At 34.2% G+C, this 26,774-nt stretch overlaps 1 protein-coding gene across 1 annotated transcript; it reads right to left on the reverse strand.

Annotated features, from left to right (window-relative positions):
* Positions 1 to 1,708: 1,708 nt before the first annotated feature.
* On the reverse strand, positions 1,709 to 8,141 carry LOC144548289 (zinc finger CCCH domain-containing protein 9-like). The gene is made up of 3 exons (XM_078296973.1): positions 7,861 to 8,141; positions 2,229 to 2,631; positions 1,709 to 1,942 (listed from the first exon to the last, which is right to left on the reverse strand). The coding sequence occupies exons 1-2, from the start codon at positions 8,139 to 8,141 to the stop codon at positions 2,478 to 2,480; spliced, it is 435 nt and encodes a 144-aa protein (XP_078153099.1). The 3' UTR covers positions 1,709 to 1,942; positions 2,229 to 2,477.
* Positions 8,142 to 26,774: the final 18,633 nt, after the last annotated feature.

The raw sequence follows: 26,774 nt of genomic DNA on the forward strand, positions 1-26,774 counted from the left end.
CTATTGCATATATCATAATAAAGGAAAATTTGCTTGATCTAACTAACTTGGTAACCACGATTTTAGTTACTATTGCAGTTGAACTTCAAATCATTGCACATGGCTATCCTATAATTGCTCAATGGATTTCAGCGTTCTTAAGTCGTGCATTTGGATAGTACGCATCGCGTGTAGATCCAAGAAGATCGATCAAGCATTAAATGATGCCAGACAATTAAACAGTTATTTAATTAACTAAAATAAGTTGTTTATATATATAGCCCCTTCAGGTGGAAGAGAAAGGCTTGATAGCAATGTATGTTTTCTTTTTGTTATGAGGTTTTTGTTTTGTCAATTGAAAATTTAACATAAATTAAATAATTGTAAAGTGTTGTTTACTCAATTGTGCAATTAATTAGTGCTGCTCAAGAGAGTTATTAAACAAAAAGCTATTACAGGAGCATAGCTATATATAAAGGGAAAAGGCAGAAATTAGATTAGAGAAAAAGCTATTAAAAGTATTTTTTTGTCAATGCTTCCATCATGATTGTATTTAATACGCACTAATAAATTAATACGTGATAGAAATAGACTCCTACAAAAGAATAGTTAGGTTGTTATTTTCTACTCATGATCTACAAAAAAATTCTAAAAAATGTTAACTTTAGTTTAAAGATACATATTCATATGGAGATTATATATATGTTGAACGACCGGTTTCAGATCAACAGTTAAAATTTTAAAAACAAAATATTGATCCGTATTACGGACTACTCTGTGCTATGTACCAATTCTAAACATAATTACTCATTTTCCAGGACATGTAATGCTTATAAGGAGAGTTATATATAGTTCAATTGTAACTATGCACGAGTTTTGTTAATTATTTTATCCCCAAGTTGTGAACAAGCGCATGAATTGGGTAGGCTTAATTAATTATGTGGCATTAAAATTGTCAAAAGTGTGTCTTCTGGATAGTATAAAATTGTACCATTTGTTCTAAATTTAATTTCAAGATACTTGCTCTTTTCTTAGTTTGTCACACTACAAAAACTTGAAAGGCCCCTTGCGCCGTTTAATAGTATAAATCGTTTACTTTGACTCTTATCTATAGCCAATTCCCACTGTCAAATAGTTTCAAAAAGAAAAAGAAAAAGACGCTATACCCAATTTTCTTAATAAATTGTAAAAACTATGTGACAAAGTAGTGTATTAATTAATTTAGATTGGTATGTTACAATAGTACAAAGAAAAGTTGATCCTAATCTAAATAGTATGAATTATGAAAAGGCATTCAGCTTGTGCCCTTCCAAATATTACAATTTCTTAAAACTTGTATGGTTAAAACTTAAAATATACAGCGTCTCAACTTAATTTCGGTAAGAGATTGAATTAGCAATAATTTAAATCCTCGCTTGGGCATTTATAGTGTCTTAAGTAAATTAATATTATTCAGTCATTTTTTATTACCATTATTTCTTAGTCTTTCTATTCCTTTCGAAAGTCTAAAACTTCTTCGAAGATCTAATTATCAGAAATCTTTTATATACCATACATACAAACATTATACAAAAAGATTAGGCTTTTTTTCATATACAGCTATGTATAGTAGTCAAGGCCCAATAAGGTCGATAATATCATACTAATTACCCAAAAAAAACAGATAATATCATAATATGTATCAACAGCTCCAAAAGGCCGAAAAATGGCTCAAAAGGCTTGGGAGTAGTTTCGGTGAATTGTAAAGCTTAAATCGTAGGGTTGCTCAAAAGGCCCAAAAATTGTCTCAAAATACACCCAAATGGCCTTCAAATTAATAATTTCTGTGTTAATTTCAAAATAAAAAAAAATTCATAAGACATGTCGACAACCTCCTTAAGCACTGGCGCTTCTAATTTTTTATCCTCACCAGACTTGTTGCCGCTCAGACCCACAAGTACCTTCTGCTGCTACAATACAACAACTGTTGGAATTATCACAATTAGCACTAAATTGAAAATTGGAAACCCATTGTTAACTATGAGCAAACTTGAATATACCAGCTGAGAGATAATAGGTGAACTTATTTTTGTTACCTTTTGAAGGTTTCAAAACTTCAAATTATAACAAGTCATAGAAACAAAAAATATCCATTAAACAGTACCTATATACCTCCGGTACTGTAACCCGTAAGTTGGTAATATCAGAGAAAACAGAAAGGGGAAATAAGCATAAAAAGTAAAATGGTGAAACCTCAATTTTGTACTCACTGATCCAGGTGTGATGGGACTGGTACCACGAGTCTGGTCATTGAGCTGGCTTTCTGGTACTTTAGGTGCTGGCCGATTCATCTTCAGATATCCATTTGATGGAATAGATATACTCTTGGGCAACATGGCACGCGCGCCTCTCAGCCGCATGGCGCAACAGTTGGTTCTCATTTCAAGGCTGTAACAGGCAGCACGCTTGTCGGGCTGGTCTCTGGCACCGCCTTTGCACCAATACCAGAATGGTTGAATTCATTGGCCAATAAACTCACCTGCTTGTTGGAGGCCATGGCTAGACATACAGTTGGTCAGATCACTGTTCGCCATACGAAGGCGTGCATTTTCATGCCTCAGTGTCTCTGCTTCCTCTGCCGCCTCTTGCAGGAGTGAGAGGCAATGCTCATACCTGATTTGCACAGAAGTGTATAAGCCTTATTACAAGGGAACTTTCTCATCTACTAGAAAATATAATTTAAATTATACTTGTTTTAGTTTATTTTCTAACTATTCCCGTAGACCCAACCATTTATTTTCTCATTTTACAATTTTGATTTCAGCCGAATCCATCACAGCCAGTTATACAAAGTTACAAACTTGTGCTTAAGCCCCTCTGACAAGAAGTATTTACCACATGTTTGAAATTTATAAAGATAAGACCTTTTAGAATTTGAAAATAATTCACAATTCAGTTCATGGAGTTTGTATCAGCAATTACCAAGAATCGAAAATGCGCTTTATAACAACAAAATATATAACACTGGTACAAGGTCTTGTAAACCAGTACCACCCAACAAAAATTTGATGTGGTTGAGACATTTTGAGTTCAGATCCGATAAGGGAAAATTTGAAAATAGAAGAAGTTCCTTTAATATCAATTATTACCAAAATCCTTTATAATTCATTTCAGCATTGTATTAACGGTTGAATCAGCCTCACCATTTTCAAAGTCAACCATTCATAATTAAAAAAAATAAATGATTGACTATCAAAAGTAATTTTAAGATAATAATCTGGCAAAATGATATTAGTTAAGACAACAAAAAAACTTAGCAAGAAATCAAGTTTATTTCAACTCAAAGGCAACCCAAACCAAATTATCATGTGTTGACTGCCAACAATAATCGGGTTTAAACCCGATATAGAAGCAATAGAGAAAAGGAGGAATAATCATAATCTATGTACGTAATAATCAGGTTTAAACCCGATATAGAAACAATAGAGAAAAAGAGGAATAATCATAATCTATGTAATATTACTCCACATCGAGTTCAGAAGAAGGGGGGACAACCATACTGAGATTTTTATTTTTATGAAAAGATTATTAACAAGGCTACAGTACAAATGTTCTAAAAACTTACAACTCAAGAGTTAAAGCAACACCCTTCCTCTAAAGAAACCCTAGGCTCAAAGATCTCAGTACACGCACATTTGTTCATTGACAGAGCATGGCAACGTTCCTGCTCCACTGTACCAGTACTGGTACATGAGGTAGAAGTTGCCACATTTGTTCATTGACAGAGCATGGCAACGTTCCTGCTCCACTATAATATTGAAAGGAAGCCCCTCTAACAAGGGGTTACTATAGAAACCTTAGAAAATTAACACGCCAGACCTTCAACCTTACGAAATTTGCAAATTGGTCCCTGTAAAATGTAATTAAATACCATATGAGCATAAGACAGGCATGCAAAAGAGACTCTAAGTAGTACTTTAAACTGGCAACAATGCACTTCAAACTGGGCACAAGTTGTAACGAGAGAATAGAAACATGTCAAAAGAGTACAAATACACAAACTCAAAATCAATTCATACAAGCCAATATTACGCAGTAGATCGATTAACCAATTCATAGCACACAAGAGGGAGGGGTTCCACCCGCATGTCTTGACAAGTTCAACACCGAATAAATTAAGGCAATCAAAACAAAATCGAGAGGTTTGACAATTTACCGGAGTATGCTTTCAATACGCGAAAAGGTGACGATTGGCCGATGCCTTCTCCACCTCGCTTCTAAACCGGTCTTGAGATTCACATGCAGGTGCGAGCACGGATTTTGTGAAGGGAAAAAGATAAGAGTGATTGAGAGAGTTCAAAAGAGAGAAAGTTTAGAGAGAGAGATAGGGAGTTATAGATAACCCGGGAGAGAGAGAGAGAGTGAGCGAGAGAACGGGGCATGGAGCGGCTGTACCGCCTAGGGTCGTAGAGTGCGATAAAGTCGCGTAGTTGGCGTCGGCAGCATAAGTCCGAAGCGACAGGAGAGAGAGTTGTGTGCGTACGGATGGAGAGGGAGATAGAAAAATAAGAGGAAAAATTGAAATAGGGGGAGGGGGCGTTTCTTCGAATTCGCATCCTCTGAGATACCTCATATTTTGCGTGACTTTCTGGAAATTCTGAACCGTTCAAATACGTTCTGCACGAATCTCGAAGCTCAAATAATACCTGGCCCCTGCGCTACCTCCGAATAGGCACCGGACACGTCGGTCACGCAAAAGTTGAGATATCTCAGAGGATACGCACTCCGTTTCTTCTCAGCTGGCAAGGAAAGGAGAAAAAGAGGGAGGGTCCGTGTGGTAATTCGTGTGGCTCAATCTGACAAGTGGGTCCCACGGACCATGGACTCATTTTTTTACTTCAATTGTAAACTTCTTTAATTCTTTCCTATTATTATATCGTTTAATTTATTCCATTCAATGAAAATTGTTACAAGCATTCGGATGTAAATTATGAGTCATCATTTTTATTCCTTACCTTGTAAAATTTTAGTAAATTACAAAACTAAAATTTTGAATCATTCCTAATTAATTATGATTTAAAAATTGTTAAAAATTAAGTTTAATTCATTCAATTTTTTTTCGAGTTATAACATTCATTTAAATTTTATTCAGTCAAGATTATTTGAGATTATTGTCCTAATTATCTGAATTTTAAATTATTAAGCTAAAAAATGTATTTAATTAATCCATTTTATATTGTTTTATTTAACATTTTAAATTATTCCGACACCGTAAGTTCCATCTCATAACAAGTCATAACCATAACCTATAAATACAAGAATCAAGCAAGAAAACCTCGCGAAACACCTCGGTCTCTCTCTCTCTGACCTCATTATTCATTCCATCGTCTAACTAAGTTAAAAAAATGGGGAACATCTGGAGTTCACCTAGGGAAGCAGAGCTGCAGGGGACAAGTGAATGACCTCTCGCAGATCCAGCAACTGGCGAGGCGCATGGAAGAAGAGTTGCAAAACCTCGAGTTAGCCCGTCTCGAATATCTAGAGATGACTAGAATGCAACGTTCGGCTCTGGCCAATCAAGAATCGCCATTGGTGGGCTTAGTTCAATCTTTCGGGTTGGGAGACGATCTTATGGTTGCCAGTCATGGTGGAGGGTGCATCATATCCAATATAGCTTTCCATAAAGTGCCGGCAATCCCAGCTGGCCAAGGCTGGGGGAACTTAATCCGCCAGGCAAGCTGGTTGGTCCTATTCATCTCCCTATTAGTTCAGAATATGAAAACAGTTTGCCGTGTCGTGCGTGCTCCAAATGTTGGAATTCTTGCAAAGATGCAATTATGTACTCTTGTTATAGCATCCTTTGGATTTTCGATTGAAATGGTTTTACAATGGTGGTTCCCATGAGCCCTTGAAATAGCGCTGGGATTATTACAAGTTTGAAACCATGGAACAACTTTTATAGTTTTTTTTTTTAGTTCTTGAAATAGATGATTACTATCTCTTTAGTCTTTACTTTAGTATTCCCAGAGGCCAGGCCAGGCCAGAATTAGTGTATTTGTTTGATTGCAATTGGATAAGACCTTCTATAATTTGAAAATAATTCACAATTCAGTTCATGGAGTTTGTATCATCAATTACCATAAATCCAAAATGCTTTATAGCAACAAAATATATAACACTGGTACAAGGTCTTGCAAACCACACTAGTGGAGAACATACAACTAGTGTCGCCTTAAAAAACTGACACTAATACTTTAGTATCAGCTGTTTACAAAAAACCGACACTAATAATATTAGTGTCAGCTATTTAGATGTAGGCGACACTAATAACTGAGAATTAGTGTCGGTTGTTTATAAATAGCCGACACTAATGTATTAGTGTCGGCTATTTATAAACAACCGACACTAATGTATTTGTCGGCTATTTATAAACAACCGACACTAATTCTCAGTTATTAGTGTCGGCTATTTATAAACAGCCGACACTAATTCTCAGTTATTAGTGTCGGCTATTTATAAACAGCCGACACTAAAGCTAAAAAAATTTTATTTTAAGTCTCGCGCACCTCTTTCAAACGCACGCCTAGGGTTTAAACATTCACTTCGCTTCACGCTTCTCTCCGATCTGATCTTCTCAGCCACTTCTTCTGCGCATGCTTCACGAAAAGCGCTTCTCTCCGATCTGATCTTCTCAGCCGCTTCTTCTGCGCATGCTTCACGAAAAGGGGCGTAACTTTTGATCCGTCCGTCGGATCGGGCTGAAATTTTGACAGGAACTCCACAGCCCAAAACCGGATCAAAAACTAATCTACGATTCGTTTCGCCATTCTGGGGGCTCAGATTCACGATCCGAGTCTTCCTTCATGGACTTTTGGTACAGTCTTTATAATTTTAGAGTTTTTAGGGTCTTTTATGTATCTTTTATGTATGTATTTTCTGTTTTAGGGTTTGTATGATAACAATAAAGGGTCTTTTATGTATCTTTTATGTATTTTCTGTTTTAGGGTTTGTATGATAACAATAAATGAGCAATTTGGATGATATTTTATTTAGTGAGTGTTATTTGTAAATCATGATGAATTATTTGATATCTTTGTTTTATATATAGTTCAGCAAAAATATATGAGCATTCCAGAACAAAAATTTTCATTTTTAGAATTTTCTATGATTTATAGTGAATTTTTGAAATTTATTTAAAAAAAAAAAAAACATTAGTGTCGGCTATTTATTAAAAAGCCGACACTAATAAGTATTAGTGTCGGCTATTTATTAAATGGCCAACACTAATAAGTATTAGTGTCGGCTTTTTAATAAATAGCCGACACTAAAAGTTAGTATTAGTGTCGGCCATTTAATAAATAGCCGACACTAATGCCTTACTTTTAGTGTCGGCTATTTACAAAGTATTAGTATCAGCCCGATTAGTGTCGCCTAATGTCCAACACTAATACCCATAAACAGCCGACACTAATTCCAAGTTCTCCACTAGTGCCAGTACCACACTCCACACAACAAAACAGTGACGTGAAGGGAAAATCTGAAAATTTTGAGTTCGAATCTTAATTGGAGCATAGACTTAATTCAAGATCAGCATGTATAATGCATGCCCAGCTATGAGCTCATTGATTGACTCGAGTTCAGAAGAAAGGGGGATAGGATAATTATATTAATCAATTCCTCTTTTATATATGTAATGTAACAAATGCAATTGGCATGCATGCCTTTGAGTTAAATCTTTAATAGAACACAAGATAAGTAATTCAATCATAGCACATGAACACACACAACATGGGTTGTAATACTCAATTCAGGCAAGTACTACAGCTAGCCTTGCTAACAAACCTAGCTAGCTACTAAATTCCAACTTAAAGAACTAAAAATTAGAATATCAGGGTTACCTACCTGTCAACGATCTCCTGGTATTGGAGAGCAAGGCGAGCAATGTAGAGGCCATTTTCTGTGGCAGCAGGATCAACGCCACCATTTGGAGGGACTGGAGATGGGGAAAGTGAGAGAGAGGAAGGGGAGAAAGGGGAGGAATTGTAGGAGTAGAACAGATCCCCACTGTTAGATGGGAGATGGAGAGAGGAGAGCGGTGTTTGCTCCAGATTGGGGTATGGCAGTGATTCGATGGTGGATCTGAAGGGATCGCCATTGAATGAGCTGATCAACTCGTTCTGCATTGTCGGGATAACTCTGCTTTAGCTTCTTCTCTGTTTTCTCTGTGTAAAAGGAATAAAATAAAAGTTAATCGAGTTGTCAAAAAATACTTAAAGAGTAACTCAGACAAGTATACTAAGCTTACAGTAAATCAAGTTCAACAAAGTAACAATTAGTTCATTCAGCTAAACTCAAGGTATTCTTGCTCAGATAAATATACAAGTTATGCTCATTCTAAGACAAATTTTGCGAAAATACTTGAAAATATATTGGAAATCACAAAAATAACATCTCTAATCACTTCAGTTTCAAGATCATCATGTATAATGCCCAGCTATGAGCTCATTGATTGAATCGAGTTCAGAAAAAGGGGGGATAGAATAACCTTACTGAGATACCTAGGCTCAAAGATCTCAGTACAAGGCTACAGTGCAAATGTTCTACAAACTTACAGCACAACAGTTAAAGCAACACCCTTCCTCTAAAGATACCCTAGGCTGAAAGATCTCAGTACACGCACATTTGTTCATTGACAGAGCACGGTAACATTCCTGCTCCACTGTACCAGTACTGGTATGTAAGCTAGAATTTGCCAGCTCAAGTCTCAAACCTTTCTCAGATGTCTTCATCGATCTTTATGCCTAAAAAACAATCCCATCCTTTTGATAGTAAAATCGTTAATCAAAGCAACTATAAAAGGATCAAAAGATCATGCACTTGATTAAATCAATCATCAAAAACTATAATTCAGAGCGAACAATGGATCAAACACGCACTCTCATTTGATTACGAAAACAAATTGAAGGATGAACACAGCACTCCCTGATCATGTTACGAAACCTCAAAAACTATGAATTAAAATCTGATTTGCCTAATGAAAGTTCCTGATTCTCTTTCTGCTCACCTTAGACTGAATGTATCAAGGCTCCAAGGAGAGAGATATTGAAATAGAGGGAGAGAGAGAGAGAGAGAAAGGCGAGAAATGGGGAAGAAATAATGAGGGTTTAGCATGCTCATTTTGAAGGAGACCGCCAGTGTATTTTTCTTTGTTATTTTTTTTAATGAAGAAATTTTTTCGAAGCAAAAAGCTTCTAACAGAATGTGGTCCCCACTCGCCTACTAGGACTCGAGTTGTTCTGATTGTCTATATCCTTCTCTACAAAGTAATTATTATATTGAATAAGAATTTATTTCTAATAGATACCCACTACACGCTCTCAACTCCCATGTTGAAACAAATTGGCGCAGAAAGAACATTTGGTTTCCCTCAATTCAACTACAGAAATTATTCAATACACCAGGTTCAAGTGAACCAGAGCTCGAAAGCATCAACGTATCAGCTTTAGTGTACTAGAACCATTATAATGAACGAAAGATCAGAGACGAGCCCGCCAGTGGTGTTGTAAGAACAGTTGTAGATGGTAAATACCATAAGGCCAAGTTGCAAGTGGGGTTACGAACCAGGTAGGTTACGATCGAGTCTTATGACTGATCCCATGCACGAATTTCTCAATTGTACCGCACAGTTAGTCTCAGGTGGAACCCACTCACCGGTAACAAAGTCTAAGAGTGGTAATTAATTTTTATTTGTAGAGCCGCTCTTAAAATTGGTTTGTATTCCTTTGGGTCAACAGGTTGACTAATATCAAAAGTCAAAACGTTTGTTTTTAAGTCACGGAATAAATACTTCGGTCTTTATATTTTTTAAATCCAAAAAGTCAATCCGGACCGTTCAACATTCAATCTATATTAAAATGTGTTGGAGACCAAATTTTACATTTTTTGTGATACTTTTATTATTTTTAAGACAGTTTTAAAATAATTATTTTTAATGATCCATAATTTTATCACTATTTATTAAAATCAGCTTTTTTAGAACTGTCTTAATAAATAGTAAAAAAAAAATAAAAAATAAAAAATGTGAAATTTGGTCTCAAAGCATATTTTTATATAGAGATCACATCTGATGGTTTGATTCGATCGTTTGAAATTTAAAAATCAGAAAACCAATTGATTGCACTACACTTTCGAAACAAATGTTTTGATATTTGTCAAGTACATATATATCCCAAAAATGATTATTTTGACGAATGTGCTAATGACGCTAATGGGCCTGTAGTCACAAATGGTTATCAGCTGCTCTTTCTCTGTGATTAGTGTAATCACCGCTTAATTTGCTAATATAGGATATGTTGGACCGTCCCATAAGAACCTGATTCAGCAAGGACATGTAACCCACCGAGATGATATCCCAGAACTCTTAATATAATTCAATTGGGAACCCATCCGGTCCACTTGCTTTGTTTTTGTTTTTAGGCAGAAGCGTTATGACCATCCTAACTTCCGTCTCTGATATGTTTCCATCTAAGCACCTTAGCTGATCTTCCATCCTCAGACCTACCCTACCGATCAGGTCAAAGGCCATCCCTTGTACTGGTTGCCCAATGAGTCCCTAAAATAATTGAGTAAGGCGAACTACAGGTTGTTTGGATCGATTGGTAACTATACCGTCTTCCTGATTTAGTGTTCCTATAATATATCTCGTGTTTTTATCACCTAACTCCAGCCATCGACATCCCGCTCTCTGTTTCCATTTTGCCTCCATTAGTTGTGCCAATCACTACATAAACAAGTTTTCTTTCTATTTCAATCACTACATAAATTATAGCTATTAATGACTTGAGTTGTTTAACATCCGAAACTTTAAATCAAATTAAAAATAAATAGAACAGAAAAAGAAGGACATATATAATAACAGTACTAGGTGCGATGAGAGAGTGAGCAATACACACAAACCATGCAATCTGAATAACAGAGAACAATAACCCTATATATAGGATGAGAGTAGACACATATATGTACTCTCTTATTTATTGATAAAAGGAAGGATACAGAGCTTACATCCATAACAACAGAAACAAAAAGAAAACTACAAAAGTCAACCTCTCCCTCTGCTATGAGCTCCACACCATCTTAACCAAACTTCACTTTCCTCCCATGCCCTATCAGCCACAGACTTACTCGGAATTACAGTGCCTCTAAACAGAACATCATTTCTCTGCTTCCATAAAAACCACAAAAAAGCCATTGTTCTGACAACCCATTCCTTCTTCTTGGAGGGAGCAACTAACCTCATGGAATTACGCCATGTATCAGCAATGGAGTGCGAAATGGAAAGCATAGGGGTCCCCCATCTTGTCAGAAAAACAGCCCATGCCTGTTGTGCGTAACGGCACTGGTAAAGCAAGTGTAACGCCGTTTCAATTTGTGTAGAGTTGCACAATGAACACCCTATCGGAGTTTGGATACCCCTTCGGCACAAAACATCCTGGGTCAAAATCCTTTCCTGCAACAGAAGGTAAGTAAAGAATTTTACTTTGAGAGGTGCTCTTGCAGTTCAGATCTCCATGAACTCCCATCGCAATTTTCCACCTGCCACCATAATTCTATACACTGAAGAGGCTGTGTATTCTCCATTGGGAGTCCATCGCCATCTCAGCTGATCCGGCTGATTATTGAGAGTGACAGACGCCAATTCTTTAGTATGAGGGATCTGAGTTGTGTCTGTTGTGGCCACTTGGAGGGACATATACTGGGACACTGATTAGGCTTTTTTTTTTCATATATAGCTATGTATAGTAGTGAATGCCCAACAAGGTCGATAATATCATACTAATTACCAAAAATAAAAAAAAAAATAAAAAAAAAACGATATCCACAGTTCCAATAGACCCACAAATGGCCCAAAAGGCTTGAATCATATAGTTGCTCAAAAGGCCCAAAAATTGTCTCATAATAGACCCAAATGGCCATCAATATTAGTTTTACAAAATCATTTCTGTGCATTGGACCTGAAAGTTACTAATCAAAAGAAAACTACAATTCCATAAATATTAATTTATCATCCACAGTCATATTCTTTATACATCATTGTCTTACATTAAGCAATCCTTAAGTTTGAATAAGAGGACTAATATGGAAAGATAGCATCGTGCTCTAAAATAAAACGATGTCAGATATGATTTAAAGTAGGCATAAACCATGTAATCTGATTTTCCCAATCGAAAGGGGTGTTGACAAATATTGTTTTACCACTCTTTATGTCATACATATTGATGACTCAAACGTGACCTGAACCAGATGATGGATAATTATTTATGAAGTAAACACAGTTCCCATTGAATTCCCAACAAAATCATTTGCTCTGAGACAGAAAACACTAAGAATACCAAGAGGAAAATCAAAGAACAATATTTGATCTCCAATGTTGCCAAGCTTCATCCAACAAGGATTCTCTTTTCTATTGCCAAAGTCGAGATGGTGAATATATAATTTATAATATGTCATTTCATAGGATTGATTATAAAAAACGCTCAAAATCTCTCTTCACAAGACTCAACAAAGTAAGGACCTGCAACGGACATCTCAGAGATTTTTTTCATATTTGGGTGGTGGTATGACATAGAGCTCTTTATGGCTGCTAATATCCGTAACTTTTGTAACCAAAATACGGTCCTCAATCCTAAAAGGCAAACCCTTCAAATAATAACAACGGTATTGACCCTCGTTTCCAGGTCCAATAATGTCACACTTGTCATCACCGACTTTTCATCGAAATGATATATTTGTTTTCTCAGAGGTGAATATATAGTCGTCAATTTGAAAAATTGACTGGAATATGGATGACAATCATGTAGAACAGAGGAGGAGCCTCTCTATTGGAAAGGGAATGCAAAAGAGAGAAGCTATCAACATTACCAATTTGACCAGTGAACATGTAACCATAGTAGGCAATATCGGCCGATACCGATCCGGATCGGCCGATACGTATCGGTATCGGCCGAGTCCGATCCGATACTGAGCCGATACTGATGGATTTTCTGTTTTTGGTCCGATTTATGCTGTTTTGGTCCGATTTATGCTGTTTTGGTCCAATACCCAACTACCACGTAGCAGTAAAAGATTTATATATGCTGCCTAGTACCCGTGATTAAATAGAACTCCATATAAAAAGGTTCAAGAAGTAATGATGGCAGCAGTCCTTCAGGAGATGTCGTCCCTAGTACATATGTAGAAAGTCAAAATGAAGATTATGAACCTGATAATCAGCATAGAGAACAACCACGGAACTCTACCTCAGGAATTGAACTAAGAGAAACACGATTTAAAAATATTAATGAACTAACAAGACGTCAAAATGTTAGTTCTTATGATGAGATGTCGAGTACATCAGGGTTTAGTGGGGGGTATAATCAGCCACCATATGCATATAGATATGAAGATGTTAACAATCCTTCATTTGGATCTACAATGTCTTCTTTTTTTAGTTCCGGACAACAATATCCCCATTTTTATTATAATACAGACGGCGATGAAGTGATCCAGCCAGCACGACATAGTTTCTGGCAGTAAAAGAATATGTTTATAGTTTTAATGCTTGTATTATATTGTATTAGTGGATTATTTGATTGTAATCATTTATCTAAACATAAATTATTGAAAAATTAATTTTTATCATTTTTTTCCTATTTTTTTTAGTGTAAAACAAGCTTCTGGCAAAAAAGTCCGATTTTCCGATCCCAATCGGCCGATACCGGCCGATACGCCGATCCTGGATCGGTATCGGCCGGGGCCGATCCCGATCCCGATACCGATATTTCCTACTATGCATGTAACCACCTACAGTTTTATAGGGTTTATTGCCCGAAGAGGTGGGAGCACATATGGTGTATAGTTTGTTGAGAGTGATGGAATAGAACTTGTAATCAGGCCCCGGGCTTAGACAGAGGATCCAAGGAAATTGTGGGGGATGTCGGAGACGGAGGAGGAGAAGCGCCAAGGTTTACAAACAGCTCGGGATTAGACAAATTCATACATGTCAAGAAGCTTTTTCAGGATAAGAATGAAAAGTTCCGCTAGAAGATCTGCCCAATTCCTTTCGCCTCCTTTTTCATTATAATATGGCACCTTGAGGTGGAAGAAAAAGGCTTGAGAGCAAGGTATGTTTTCTTTTTGTTACGAGGGTTTTTGTTTTGTCAATTGGAAATTTTGACATAAATAATTGTAGTGTTTTTTACTCGGTGATATAGCCTACTAAATTGTGCAAGGGAAGACCGGAAACGAGTTGTCTCTGGCCGAAGCAGAGGCCGAGGCAGAGACAAAGTGCCCACAACAACATCATCATCATAATAATAATAATAATAATAATAATCCCGCCACGTCATTTTAGAGTTAGTTCATGTAGTTTGTTGTATTACCATAACTAGGGGAGTGAATTGTAATTGTAATTGTATTAATTTTAGTAGCTTGTTTTTTTAGCGGTTTGTAAAACCTTATTTGTAGATGGAAAGATATGCTTGTTTTAGTTTCTCATGCAATTCTTTAACACTTAGTAGTAATTGTAGTGCTTATATTGTGTAGTTCAACATCTATATTTAACATGGTATTTTACTTTATTATTGTGTTTCTTAACTACTTCTCGTCAAATTCAGGATATCACATACATTTATAAGAAAAGTATGAAACAATTATTCATAAATTATGCAAGTTCTTGATCCATATATATCAAAACTAGATAAGAAAAATATGACATAATTTATTACATGCTTGCAAAGAGAACATGATAATGGCCACATCTACTAATTTCATTTTGATATTTGAGCTCTATATATATGTTACTGATGAACTTCTAAAAATTGAGATGATCAAGTTATCACTAAACAACAATTTATTCTACGTTCTATGTCAATGTCTTAAATACAAATCTAAGTCATAAAAGTGATACTCTAAAGGAGCAACAAAATTGAGATTAACATAAAATCTAATTGAGCGTAAGATTAAAAAGTGATAGTATATTGCACATGTACATTGAATGATAAAGGAGATAAATTGCATGTTCAAGTGTAAAAGAAATGAGCAACACCAAGAACTTTTTCTACAAATACAAAGATGTTCCAAAAGTTTCACTTGCTTATTTTAATGTTTTTATCAATAAAAAAAAGCTAGAATAGACATAACAACAATAATATTCTTTATAAATACAAAGTTCTACCAATAGTTTTTTCTTCTTATTTAAATATTTATATCAATGAAAAAAATAGCTTGAACGCACATAAATATACACACTCAAGAGTTTTAATTATCCCAAAAGATACTTTTTAGATATTGGAGAATTCTAAACAAAAAGTTAGGATGTTAGACTCTTTTATTTAAGTAAGGAATTGATGTTAATTTAATTTGAACACTTTCTATTCTCGTTGATGCACCATATATATTCAAATTTACCCAGCTTTGAACACTTTCTATTTTCCATGACTTCATTCAAGAACTGCTGAAATTTATACTCACCGTTTTTCAGTCTTTCATTATTTTCCAGATTTTCATCATTTGTCAATAATTTGTCAAGTTTTAGTCGAATAACAGGCACAAATGCCAAAATTTGTCTCCATCTTTTGGCCAAAATATACGTCTGGACAACATCTCTAGTACTTAGAAAGGAGAGCACGTGAATGAGAACATCATCCGTTATAATGCTTATTCTATCCATTTTCAATTTATTTGCTCAGAAATCATGTTTCCAAAAAATGTACAACATCATCATCCAAAGTACAATTAATCAGTATTTAGTTACTAGCACAAAAAAAAAATGAATCAAACCAGCAAGGCCAGCACATAAAATGGGAATGCACCAAGTCATAAACAAGCAAGTATAGACCAGACAGTGCCTATCAACATAGGTGTCGCAAAAAAGCACAACCAACTAGTCTAGCCGGAAAAATTAACAACCTACGCGCTAGACATCATTATACCAAGAAAAATTCGACAAGACACCATCAACATACAATAAGCAAAAATAGAGAAAAAAATTCGACATATACTATTGACCAACACTGACACATGCATCCACAATACAGCGTGCTATGTAATTCTACCCATATCACATTTTTCGGTGAATTTCAATTTATACAAATACTGGCTTTTTCAATTTACAATTTGGTGATACGTACACATAATTAGGTCTGAGATTAGCTCAACGTCTCCAAATCATACACCAAAATAAATAAGCATGAATGGGATCAATAAAGGTGATCTATGGTTAATTATAGTACTATTGATTAATTGGACATGGCAATAATTATTTTTTATCATGAATTATATATGTTTCTCTCTTTGAAAAAAAAAAAAAAAAAACAACTTGTAGTTTAAGAGAAACGAGTGGAGCAGGAAAGATGGAGACACTTTTAGCTTCAATTAATTACTAATAATAAGCGATATGAAGTGTTATATATTTCTCTGTGCATCTAAATTGTAAATGATACCCAATAAGACCATGAACTTAATATGCTGAGTAGTGATGTCTAGACCAACTAGCATTGCTCGACCATGCACGGTGCAGTGTTGCATTAAAATAATTTGATTTGTTTTAGGTCTAAAATCTTGTGACTATTTGAATTAATTATGCATAGTCTATTATTGATTTAGTATGAACCAACTGTACCAATTCTTTTAGACTTCTAGTATGAGCCGGATTGGAACAGAATAATAGCATCTCCAATCTAGCAATTGAAATTAATTGCTAAATTAGTAATTATGAAAATTTTAAAAATTAAGCAATCCACTCTTAGAGCATCTTCAATCCAGCAATTGAAATTAATTGTTAAATAACAATTATGAAAATTTTAGAAATTAAGCAATCCACTCCTACATTAGTACAATCAACAAAACAATTGAGAATTAAACACTTGGCCAATAAGAATTAAACATTTGGCCAACTCATCTTTAGAAAATGATTTCTTATTAAGCAATTATTTCCAACAATTGATAAATAAGCAATAGCCATACAACCCAACAATTACAAAAACAATTGACACATCAGCATAAGCAATTCATAAGCAATCACTGTTAGAGATGCCCTTACATTGGTGCAATCAACCAAACAATTGAGAATTAAACATTTGACCAATAAGAATTAAACATTTGGCCAACTCATCTTTAGAAAATAATTTCTTATTAAGCAATTATTTCCAACAATTGCTAAATAAGCAATAGCCATACAACCCAGCAATTACAGAAACAATTAACACATCAGCATAAGCAATCCATAAACAATCACTGTTGGAGATGCTCTGAGATCATAGAAAAATACTGAATTAATTGGGATACTTTTAAAGACCGGTCTGGTTACGTTATCGTCTCTTTAGTCCCACATTTTTTTTGTAATAGATATTGGCTTTCTCAAAACCTATCATAGTCGGGGATTGTTCGAGCTTCCCTGTGAGTTTTGCCATGGATCTTCTGAAGATGGTATCCATCACCGATCCGTTTACTATTAAATTTTCATTTTCTTATTTTCTTATTGTATTAGATTTTTTTTTGCTTTCTATCTTTATTTTCTTAATTGTATTAGATTAAAGAAACTTTTTTTATTACAAGTTAGTAGGAGCTTACATCCTTAATGAAAAAAAAAAAATCTTTAGATATCAAGCTCTCTCTATCAGATTTTCAAGGATTTTTCTTCCATTTGCTCCAATTTCTTTGTGGGAATATAACACTATTCTCCTTTCCTCCTGTGTAATAATTTGGAATTTTGATCTAGAAGCTGTTTTTTCATTTATTTATTTTATTTTTACATTTTTGGTGGGGATTGAGTAATTATGTGATGGAGATCGAATGAAGAAGATCAGCTCATTTCGGAAGTGGAGTTCAAATTAAATTTGCATTTTCTTTTCTTTTTCTAATAATAGGAAAATTTGTATATCCATTTACTTTTTTATGTATTATTAAATATGTATGACGTAATTTTTTTTAAAAATTAGTGACTTTAAATGTCAACTAATAACTTCATTGATAAAAAAAAAATATTTATAACGAGTCAAAAGACTCTAATTCCTAAATTTAAACTTTTTTATTCTCATTAATTCATCTAAACTACTTTCACTATCTAATACTACTTTTTTACACTCTTAAACACTCTAATACATCATTCTCTAACTCTCTCCATGATTGGATTTGTTTTCGTCCGATAATCGCCGCGCGGATCTACTCACCGCTATGCTTCAACACTCACCATCGCACTTCAACGGTCCGATCTACTCACCGCGGCGCTCTGAAGGCCGGATCTACTCACTGTCGCGATCCGACGGTTGGATCTACTCACCACAGTGCTCCGATAGCCGGATCTACTCACCGCCATGTTTTGACCTTCACCAATCACCGCCACTCTTCAACGGTCAGATCAACTCACCACCTCGCTCCAATCGAGATGGGTAGAGACTCTACGCTTCAAGCTCCGACGATACCGTGCTCTTGGCTCCCGTCGGTTCTACTCTGCTCGGTTTCCTTCCCTCTCTCTCATTCTCTTTTCTACTCAATGAGATAGAGATAAGAGATTGAAAGAGAGAGGAGAGCATAATAGTGTGCCGGATTGAGGCCTAGAAGAAATAAAAGGGATGGCATGGAGGGATAGTATGACGTGAATTATTTCATTAATACAATTGCACAAACTTGTTTATTAGTTGTAGGTAAAAGAAACAATTTAAGAAGACGCTTTGGTTGACCTTTTTGTTGTTTTTATTTTTATTGTGGCAAAAATAATGGAGTTGTCTGCGTCTCCATCTTTCTGGTAACAATTTTGTTTAACAAAAATCACAGCTAGTTCACTTGCTAAAGAAAATAACGTCTCATTTGTGAACTTTGGACCCTCTTTGCATTGTTTTTATCATACTTTTTAGCCTAAGATAATTCCTATTATATGATGAAATTACTCATCATTTTCTTTCCCTTTCAGTTGTTCGATATGGAGTAAGAACCTTTTAGGACATATACATAGAAATTAATATATAAGCAGGAATTTCATATGAAGTCAGTACCACTAATTTGGCATTTATAGTGTTTTAAGTAAATATTATTTGGTCTTTTTTTTGTTTATTTCCATTATTTAACATGGTATTTTAATTTATTATTGTGTTTCTTACCTACATCTCGTCAAATTCAGGATATCACATATAGTTATAAGAAAAATATGAAACAATTATTCATAAATTATGCAAGTTCTTGATCCATATATATCAAAACTAGATAAGAAAAATATGACATAATTTATTACATGTTTGCAAGGAGAACATGATAATGGCCACATCTACTAATTTTATTTTGATATTTGAGCTCTATATATATGTTACTGATGAACTTCTAAAATTGAGATGATTTCAAGTTATCACTAAACAACAATTTATTCTACGTTCTACACGTGTCAATGTGTTAAATACAAAAATCTAAGTCATAAAAATGATGCTATACTTAAAAGGAGCAACAAAATTGAGATTAACTGAAAATATAATTGAGCGTAAGACTAAAAAATGGATAGTATATTGCACATGTATATTGAATGATATAGGTGATAAATTGCATGTTCAAGTGTAAAAGAAATGAGGGACACCAAAAACTTTTTCTATAAATGCAAAATTGTTCCAAAAATTTCACTTAATTATTTTAATGTTTTATCAATAAAAAAGTTAGAATACACATAATAATAATAATAATAATAATAATAATAATAATAATAATAATATTCTTTATAATTGCAAAGTTCTATCAATGAAAAAATAACTCGAATGCACATGAATATACACTCTGAAGAGTTTTAATTATCCCAACAGATATTTTGTAGATATTGGAGAATTCTAAACAAGAAGTTAGGATGTTAATTAGAATCTTTTATTTAAGGAATTGATAATTTAATTGAAACATTTGACAGGCCTACAACAATATTCAGATCACCATCAAATAATAATTGAACTATATTTAATCTGATTTCTTCTTGTGCTAGGTAAGTCATATGTTTTATTGAAATGTCTTTGGTTTGCAATTAGATTCAATGTCTAAATAAATAAGACCTGGACAACATATTTTCATTTGGATGATTTGATCAATCACACTCCTCTAAGACTAATGTCTTTAACACCTCCGAGGAAATGTCAAAGAAACACAAATCACAATTAGATAGAGATAGGATTAGTTAATTCATTAATTGTATTTAATTGCAATCATTAATTATTTCTATTTGATTAATCAAATTCAATAATAATTTGTTAGGTTAATTCATTAATTGTATTTAATTGCTGCAAATTAAATACTATATTTATGTAGAGTGGCAATACGTATTGATCAATTACTAAATTAATAACTTTTGCAAATTGTTGTGTCATTTGATATTCAAAGCTAAGTTCAATTAGAACGACAAGAGCGTACGTGCGTGTATCAAATTTGAGTTGATTTTAGTTTTGATTGGTCATTTATATATCATGAAGTCATAGAACTCTATCGTTAAAAATTCTAAATTGTTTTGACGAAAGACGACTAAAACGTCATTCAAATCAATTCAAAATATTTGATACACACCCTACATAAATAACTAAGAATACATCTACAATTTTTATTTTTGTAATTTAAATATATGCATTATAAAAATTGAATATACATAGAATTAATTACTCAATTTAAGAAAAACATCAAAAGAACCAATCCAAACCTAATTAGATCACAAACTTACCATTATGGCGGATTAGTTATTATCAGGATTCTAAATAGCGTGCTATAGCATCACTATAATATTTTCAGACCATAAAAGCTATGGCGCAATAAATAATAACAAAGTACCACATAAGCAGAGAATCGCGAAATTGAAGATCTTGGCTTGTAATATGTGAAAGACCAGTGAGGAGTTTGGGGAATCAGATCTCCTGCCTCCTGGGGTGCAGGAAATTCCTGCCTCAAGAGTTACTGCGGGGTGGGGCTGGTTACTGTTAAAGGGTTTAGGGTTAAAATAGTTTTGGGTTTAGAATTAAATGGGGGCCCACTCTGCAGTGACTCTGGAGACAGAAATTTCCTGCCCCAGACGATTCGGTTCCGGAGTTTGGACCCAACATCAGGGAACAAAAGAAACAAAACAGGAAATTCAATCCTTGCATTAATTAGAGATGCCATGCATAGTTTCCCATGAAAATGTTAAGGGTGGCATGTTAAATGACAATAAACATATACGTCGGCAACAGCCCCTGACCTCAAATTCAAGCAGGACAGGAGTAGAAATCTTCTTCAAGGACTGTTCCAGACGACAATCTTATTGACATTCAAAATACAATCATGTAGAAGCAATTCTTCCAGGATGGAACAACCAAAGAAATTCTTATCCACAAAATCATCATTCACTATTACACGAGTGAGATGTAATTTTTTTAGGCATGGGAGGTGGACTGAATTGAAAGGAGCACAGTGTTCCGTATACCAAACAAGTTTGATGGTACTCTGTTTTGCAACACACCTTTAACAAATTGCTCGAACTTGGCCTCCCTCCCTCTCTTCATAAGTACGCCCCATGAACTCTTCTAAGTTTATGTCTAGAACCGGCACACAGGTCCCCACGGCTTCTTTAGTACTTAGGAAGGAGAGGATGTGAGCTCGAACAGCAACAGGCTAGGTAGGGTGGTTATCCGGTCAATGACATCATTGCTTTCTCCACAGTTGGTTTTCTCCATCGTCACCCTTACAGAAGCATTTCCTCAAACACCTGACATGCAAGAATATTACTGCCTTAAGATACACAACGATAACACAATCCCCCGTGATTTTTATTTTTACCCAAAAAAAATATATTTTATTATAAATAACCACATTTTAGCAAAATTTTTAAAAATGTCCAAACCGCACAGAATATTTGCAGTCCGGATTTAAAATTTCGGACCGTATAGAATATTTGCAGCCTGAAATCTTTTTTTTTTTTATTTAAAATTCTGGACCTCATATATTATATATGGTCCGGATTTTTTTTTTTGAGCCCAACGTCTTGATTTCATGGAACAAGACTGTGAAGTTTCATACAAAATCTCAAAACAAATCGTGAGATATCGGCTCTCAAAAATTGCCCGAACTGCTGAAGGAGTGCTTCTGAGTCCAACTTCGCACCTCTGGTTAACATATCAAAACAACTTTAAAAATCATGAAAGTTTACCGACATGCATTCTTGATTTCATGAACAAGACTGAAGTTTCATACAAAATCTCAAAACAGATCGTGAGATATCGGCTCTCAAAAATTGCTCGAACTGCTGAAAAAGTGCTTCTGAGTCCAACTTTGCACCTCTGGTTAACATATCAAAAGAGCTTCAAAAATCATGAAATTTCACAGTCTTGTTCTATGAAGTCAAGACTGCATGTCGGTAAATTTTAATAATTTTTTAAGGTGTTTTGGTATGTTAACCAGAGGTGCAAAGTTGGACTCAGAAGCACTCCTTCAGCAGTTCGGGCAATTTTTGAGAGCCGATATCTCACGATCTGTTTTGAGATTTTGTATGAAATTTCACAGTCTTCTTCTATGAAGTTAAGAATACATATCGGTAAATTTTAATTATTTTTGAAGGTGTTTTGATATGTTAACCAGAGGTGCGAAGTTGGACTCAGAAGCACTCCTTCAGCAGTTCGGACAATTTTTGAGAGCCGATATTTCACGATCTGTTTTGATATTTTGTTTGAAATTTCACAGTCTTGTTCTATGAAGTCAAGACTGCATGTCGGTAAATTTTGCATGATTTTTGAAGGTGTTTTGATATGTTAACCAGAGGTACAAAGTTGGACTCAGAAACACTCCTTCAGCAATTCGTGTAATTTTTGAGGGCCGATATCTCACGATTTGTTTTGAAATTTTGTATGAAACTTCACAGTCTTGTTCTATGAAGTCAAGACATTGGGCTCAAAAAAAAAAAATCCGGACCATATATAATATATGTAGTCCAGAATTTTAAATAAAAAAAACAAAAATTTCGGGACGCAAATATTCTATACGGTCCGGAATTTTAAATCCGGACCACAAATATTCTGTGCGGTTTTGGTATTTTTAAAAAATTTGCTAAATCGTGGTTATTTATAATAAAATATATTTTTTTTTTGGATAAAAATAAAAATCACGGCACAATCCCCAAATAAGTAAAGTGTAATGACTGGATGACCCAATAACCCCAATATTTACCAATATTACCGATTGATGTATAACATCATGAGAAATCCTCCAGAAATTATCAAAAATTGAAAATAATCCTTACTTGTGAAGAACTTCGAAATGTTGTCAGTCACTAATTATCTATATCTATTTCCGAGGCATGGGCTTGGTTTATTAAACGCTATATCTCATTGTATTGACTATTGACCGAGGCATGGAAATTTGAACTTGGTGAGGGATCTCTGTTGCGAGTACGTATTACTATCCGTGTAACGAGTCACAAACATCAATCAACTTTGTGTCTTTTTCTTTGTTTCCCTAGCGCGTTAGAGGTTTTTTAATTCCTTTACAAAATTTTAATTGTGAAAAAAAAAAATTTATTATCCATATGACTTGACTACTGGTAAATAAATCAGCTATTTTAACATAAAATAAAATAAAATTAACCAGCTATTTAGTTAGAGAAGTTAGAAGAGTAAAAGAAATAAAAGTAAGATAGTATAAGCAGATAGTAAAAGAAATAAAAAGTTTGCATGTAAACGCATCACTCATAAAGTAAATTAATTTGAACGGTTTGGATTTACCATTTAAACTCGATTTGATAGGTAGAGTATGGCTAATATAACATCAGTGTCATTTCAGTCTATATAACACTAACTCCAAAACCTATCAAATCGAGTTCAAATAGTGAATCCAAACCGTTCAAACTGATATACTTCATTAGTTGTGCGTTTACATGTAAAATTTATAAGTTTTTGAGTTTATTTGGTATCAAGTCAAGCGGTCAAATGTATAAGTTTTAAGTTAATTTTAATACATTCATTTTTTAATTTTTTTGCCGCTTGATTTGATACTAAAATAACTCGAAAATATAAAAAATTTGCATGTAAACGCATCACTCATAAATTAAATTAATTTGAACGGTTTGGATTCACCATTTAAACTCAATTTGATAGATTTTGAAGTTTGTGTTATATAGACTAAAATGACACTGATATTATATTAGCCATACTCTACATTCTATATGTTACTTTGACATTATCATATTACACTTTTCTTTTCATGTAAAGGTGGGATTTAGTTAAGCCTACCAACTTAAATATCCATCAAATAAAATTTCAGTTAGATTTCGTATATGTAAACAGACTTCGTTTGGAAAATTTATAGACGATCCATTTAGCAGCTCGAACTCAAAATCATTTGACAAACTAAAGCCCATTTGTTTAGCCCAGACCGATCCATCTCATATTCTCACCTCCCGCTCCAAGCCCAACAGGCCTCACAAGCAGAAGACTAAAAGTGCCGCAAAAAAAATGGGCTTAGTTTGTAAATACTCGTAACATAATACTTGGTTACAAATGGAGACCGTCCGATGTTGAGCATGAAAAGGAGGCAAGTATTGCGATCGAACGGTGAGAATCTAAACGTAAGTATTCTATTACCTGAGAGTATAAAACTTTATTTTTTGTCCTTTTGTCACAAACAATCTGTTGGAACTTTAGTTTGAAAACTCAAAATTTGCAGTTCAATATATTTGCTCAAATCTCCATTTGTGATATTAAAATATTTGAGGATTAAACTGAAAATGATATTTTTTTTAATTATGGATAGTTTTCATATATATTTAGTGTCATATTTATTCCTCAATAATGATTCATTTCCGTTTGTGTGTTGAATTCTCATTATGGTCATTAAACTTCATAAACTCTCACACCATTTCTTTGATTATATATTGTACCATCTTCTCTCTGTTTGAGGAAGGAGAAGATATAAAAAAATACAATCTCTTTCTTGATTTGCCCCAGAAAAATGAATCTATATCATTTATTCTCCATTTTTCCATTTTATCTCAATTTTATCAAATTATGATATATGCTGGGTATTGTGTGGAGTTATCGTCAGTTGCTTCCATGACGTGTCTAAGGAGCAACAATTTAACTCCGGATTATCTTAGTTGTGGTTTCATCTTGCACGATGAGACGGAATACGCTTAAGGAAAGTGAATCCGGGTAACTCTATTTCAATTTGATTTATTTTAATTAATTTCTAACTATCCGAATATTCTGAAAATTTATATCAACACAATCCACATATATACCCTCCAATCATGGCTGACCATGTGATAAGAGTTCTCTCAGACATTTCGTCAAACACCTTCCGTGCATCCACTAAGCTCCCGGCATATTATGTTAACGGTTGCAGGTGGATTATTCAAATTAATCCTTATTTTTATTTTTTTGGGATACGTTCTTATACTTTCCTCAAAAACTGTAAGATTTTGTATTTCCTTCTCCAAATTCTATAATTAAATATTTATCATCTAAAATTTTAATCACTCACATCTAACATATTTACCCAATTTTAATGATTGGTAGATTGGCCACTAGCTGTTGTGCCGTCGACTCAATTGAGATTAATTAAACCTAACAAAACATATTTTGAATTCAAAACATCGATCTTATTATATAAATGAGATACGTTACAAATACACCAGGCAGTCATATATCCACTCAACCTATAATTTTCATAAATGCAACTTTATCACTTGTAGTTCTAGACAGTGAATAATAATTGAATAAAAAACTAAGTAACTAGAGAATAAAAATTCTTTCTTTCTTTTCTAGATCTAGAGACCTTCAAAATACCCAAAATATTTGTTCCGGCGATGTACCTCAAATTAATTTTTGTTTCAGATTCAGAATGACCCTCATTTTGTCAAAACCCAATACTTTATTCAACTATTCATTATTCATTAACCATACCACAAAATCTAAATAATTAAAATTAACAAAACTACTCATCTACTCCATCTTCATCAAGTCCAACAACCTGTTCAATATCAGGTCTCAATTTTATAGGTCCGAATTCATTAACCTTAACCATAGCCTCACTTTTTTTATTTTTTTTACATCCATAGTACAAACCAATATGTGCTATGCATAGTACCATATTGTTCTGTACTATTTTTTTTTTTACATCCATATTAGAAAGCCACTTTTTTAATTTGTATTTATTTAGTTGAATTTTACCAACATTAATTAACGGGTTCGCGCATATTAAACCCGTTAGCTGAATTATTTATCCGTGAACTAAACCCGTCAAGGAGCACAGTCCCCTCTCCATCTTTGACACCTACATCGGATATAACAGTTTTAGGTATACTCCAACTTCAGCAAGTAAAAAAAAAGCACATTAAACTTAACAAGTTTAGTGGGTATATATTATGGTAATTTTCTGTCAAATAGTTAACGGTGTTATTTTAGAGGCTAGGTAGTGGCTACCAAGTGCAAATAGTTAACGGTGTTAATTTAAAGTAATAGATATCTTGCATTAGAGATTGCCACAAAATCAGAATTTTATAGGATGTGTGCATGAGTAATGATGCAATAAACAATTGAAAAATCATTTCAATCACTATATATCAGATCCATATAAAATGAAACAAATCAAACAATAAGAAAATTCATAAAACTCACTTGCCATTGGCTTTCATAATCTTCACAGCTGCCTTCTTCAGAGATAATCTTCATGACTAATAAAAAATAATTGGAAAATCAGCTCAAACACTATCAGATGCGATCGAAGATCCATAGGAAACGCAAAGTACGGAAATAAACTACGGTCACAGAGCAGCGTCCCATCGATGTTCGCAACCACCGTCTGAT

The sequence above is a fragment of the Carex rostrata genome, chromosome 33 (assembly GCF_964058835.1).
Source record: "Carex rostrata chromosome 33, lpCarRost1.2, whole genome shotgun sequence".
NCBI lineage: Eukaryota > Viridiplantae > Streptophyta > Magnoliopsida > Poales > Cyperaceae > Carex > Carex rostrata.